The sequence below is a fragment of the Aythya fuligula genome, chromosome 3 (genome assembly GCF_009819795.1).
Source record: "Aythya fuligula isolate bAytFul2 chromosome 3, bAytFul2.pri, whole genome shotgun sequence".
Classification (NCBI taxonomy): Eukaryota; Metazoa; Chordata; class Aves; order Anseriformes; family Anatidae; genus Aythya; species Aythya fuligula.
In genome coordinates this window covers 53,712,090-53,715,614 of record NC_045561.1, presented here as the reverse complement: position 1 = coordinate 53,715,614, position 3,525 = coordinate 53,712,090, and the positions used below count along the sequence as shown (strand labels likewise).

The 3,525-nt window shown below is 41.2% G+C and overlaps 1 protein-coding gene across 1 annotated transcript in view; it reads right to left on the bottom strand.

Moving 5' to 3' along the window:
- Positions 1–72: 72 nt before the first annotated feature.
- The window catches only part of TIAM2 (TIAM Rac1 associated GEF 2), an 89,578-nt gene continuing 86,125 nt past the window's right edge, over positions 73–3,525 (bottom strand). Inside the window, exons 23-26 of the mRNA XM_032185499.1 lie at positions 3,334–3,439; positions 2,703–2,790; positions 1,982–2,136; positions 73–1,128 (exon numbers count right to left, since the gene is read on the bottom strand). Of these exons, the coding sequence (XP_032041390.1) occupies positions 488–1,128; positions 1,982–2,136; positions 2,703–2,790; positions 3,334–3,439 (990 nt within the window). The 3' untranslated portion in view covers positions 73–487. The remainder of the gene's footprint in view (positions 1,129–1,981; positions 2,137–2,702; positions 2,791–3,333; positions 3,440–3,525) is intronic.

Genomic DNA, 3,525 nt, shown 5'->3' with positions numbered 1-3,525 from the left:
ACAGCATCTTGAAACATACAAAAATGTAATTTCTGCACTATTGTGCACTAAAACACATTAAAATAACTTAATTCTGCTTTAAATAAAGCAAAAATGAAAACCAAAGAAATTAAATGCCCAAGGTATTGAAGGAGTCATTTTGTAATGCTGCTTTCCACTGCAATGCCCCTCTGCCACTCGCTAGCACCTTTTCCGCATAATTTAAAGTACTAACAAGGCCCTTCTGCCCCTCCCCGAGAATTCTACATGATCTCAGTAACTGCTTGAAAGGGATGAACTAATTTACAGACCTTGGCCAACTTAATCTATTTTTGATCCACAATAAATTAAAATAACTTAAGAATCCTTTACAGCTGTTCTTGTGGAAAAAAATGTATTAGTGCACAAAATCAGATAGTAGTTTTGCTGCGGCTTCCATGAATTCACTGGTTTTAAAGCAAAATAAGTTTGTTGAATTTTATGTGGACTTCAAATGAACATTTTCAAGCTAGGATTTTCCATGCCTCTCCACAGCTTCATAAAAACAGTCCTCATTAACTACAGACGTTAAACTCTGGACGCTAAATTCCCTCTCTAAAATAGAGTTCAGATCCAGGTTTGCAGCATCAGAGTGACTGTCAAGGGATTGGTGACGTTCTTGCATTGCCGTCAAAGTTCCTCTGTTACGCTTTGTGCTGTTTACTTTTCGCTTCACTGGGCAGAAGTGGCCACGCACCAGCTTTGGATGGTCTCCTGTCTTGAAACGATCTCCTTCCTCCTTTTCAGCAGCTTGATCTCGTTCAGAGTCAGTACTAGGCTCCTCTGAAATCTTCAGCTGTTGGAACTGTATTTCAATGTCTTTAGTAGGGCTGCCCTTCTTTAGGCTCTGATAGTCATCATCGTCATCATCACTGAGAATATCAGATTCCTTGACAAGAGCATTAGAAAAGTCGGAGGCACAGCTCTGTACATGTTTCTCAGGAGATGAGTTTTTGGGCTCCTGTATGCTCTCTGTGGTGTGGCAGCTGCTGCTCTGAGTGCTGCTGCTCAGGCTGCACTCATCAGAATCCTGGAAGGTGCCTTTCCCCTGCTCACCGTTCCACTCACTGCTGGGTGAACTCTTCAGTACCTTCAGGGATCTTGTGGAAGCTGTGCAGAGGAAGAAGGCAGGTTTATTTTCTCATCAAAACATTATCTGGCTATGCTGTCTGTCTCAATAGCCCACTTCCAGTCACAGTGTACAGAGTCTCACTTGATAATGATTCGAGGGCAGGTGTGTCAGCGTTCTGATACTGACAGTGTAATCAAGTGGCAGATTTTTCACTCTACCTACCCCACCCAGGGCTTGCATTCATGTGTAATCTATGCAAAATCTTCCAAAAATGGCAGTAACGATTTACATGCAGCTACAGGAAAGCAAAACTGACTCGGGTATCTCAAGCAGTAGAGGGCCAAAACTGTCCCCATTCCTGCAACGTAATGGGAATTTTACGGTCAACTGAACACATGAAGAACTAGAAATACTAGTAGCCAACACCTACTCAATTAGCTAAAAGATCTGAAGTCTTGCTTAATTAATTAGGGTAGCTGCTGGGAATGCAGATTAAGTGCGCTGAAAGAAGCAAAACCCCTGCCTTTTGTCAGTTGCTTTAGCTTTAAATGTTACCAAGGCTGAGTCACTAGAGATAACCCACAGGAAAGAACACAGTATTCTGCATGCCAAAGGGACTCTGTTTCTAACCAGCAAAATTAATTTGAGCCTTATTAAATCTTCCCTTAAGCCAGCTAATGACAAATCAATAGTGAGAGACAGCAAGCTTGCTTATCTCCTTTAGCTCTTGGCACATACTGAGTTGTAGAGAACTATCACCACAGCTACCCAGCCTGAAAAAGAAATGGGATTTGTGTGTCTAGTACGACACTACAGTCATGTTAACAATTGTGAATATTCTGCCAACTCTAGATTCCAGCCCATTTTTCACTTTGAAAACCTGTTTCTTACCCAGTTTAGCTGTTGCAGGCACACGGTTCTTGAGTGGGACAAGGCGATCTTTACAGCTTTTCTCCAGAGGTAGATCACATTTTATGTGGCGTCTGAAATTCTCCCGCAAAATAGAACGGATCACCTTCACGATGTTAGTCTTGTTCTCAGAGTCACTGCAAGTTAAGAAAACAGATAACCTCATTTTCCCTTCTGAAGTAAGGCATCTGTAATAAAATCTGCCCTCCTGCTTTCTGCTGATGTCATTTAGAGTAGTAGTTTTTTCACTCAATTTCTTTAGTAGTGGTTTTGCCGTTAACATTGCTCTGTGTTGTAAGGCATTCTGCACATTTTGTGTTTTGAGATCTTTGTTACTTGCTTAGAAAAAACAGCCTGCAAGTAACTTCAGGACCCAAGGGATTACCCTCTGAGTGGTGTTTACCAGAAGTATTTTCTGCTAACCAACCACGAATCTGGTAAAGTTAGTTACTTTGCCCATGTCATACTGACATTTATCATCATATGCCTGTGCAGATTTCTGACATTGGATCACTGCACCAAGTTCACTAATTTCAAATTGTTATATTTTATGCAGTTAAACACTGGCGTAGTGCCTAGATTTAAAGAATGAGACATGCTTCAGAAGTGCTGACACAAAGGTCATGGGGGGGTGGGAGAGGAGCTTTTATTCTTTAAATCCATTAATGTAATTTGTCAAGTACAACCTCCATGTAAAGCTTACCTGCTGCATAGCTGAAAAATTGTTTCTGGCCTGCCTTCTAGTTCTGACTTTGTGTGAATCAGTTCCCAGATACAGCTGTTCTCTGTTCCTGTGCATGGAAGGAAGCATTATTTTTGTATTTACTTCACAAAACCATTGGTATTAGAAAGAGCAGTGTAGAGATCCTTCCTCTAGTGACACCTTACACAAGATACACAACTGGATAGGATCATAAAGATCAACTCATAAAGATCAAAACAAAACCACAGCCCTACACTACCACAGATTATGCAGTCAACTTTCCCACGTTTGTAAAAATGCAAGAGTTAGCACACACAAAAGAGTAGGTGCATCACCAAGATGTCAACCAAGGGAAATGCCCACCCTGTTCACAGTATCTTTTCATGGGGTATTTCTATTCTGTCATTCCTCCACATCATCTTGCATCTTCGTGAACTCATGGAAGAGAGACGAAGCCAGCATATCAAAGGATAGTGTTTATGAATCAACTCTGTGCCCAGAGGGCAGAGACAACAGTAGGTATTACTTTCTCACCACCTGTTTCCAGAGGCTCCAAAAAGACAAATCGAAGAAGCAGTAACACAGAATGCCAGAAAACTTCATTCCAAAGTATTCAGTGCACAGAAATTACCTGCTGTGTTACCCAGTCGGACTTGAAGAGCAGATAAAGGAATCAGCCAGCGGAACTTAAATGGATCCAAGTCACCATAAGTATGTCCAGCACGAACGTTAGTAGGCTGCAAAAACAAAAAGAGGATATTTCTAAGAAGTAGAAGTCAAAGAAGTTTTTTTGGTTTTAGTTTTAGAAAGACCCACCTCTCAG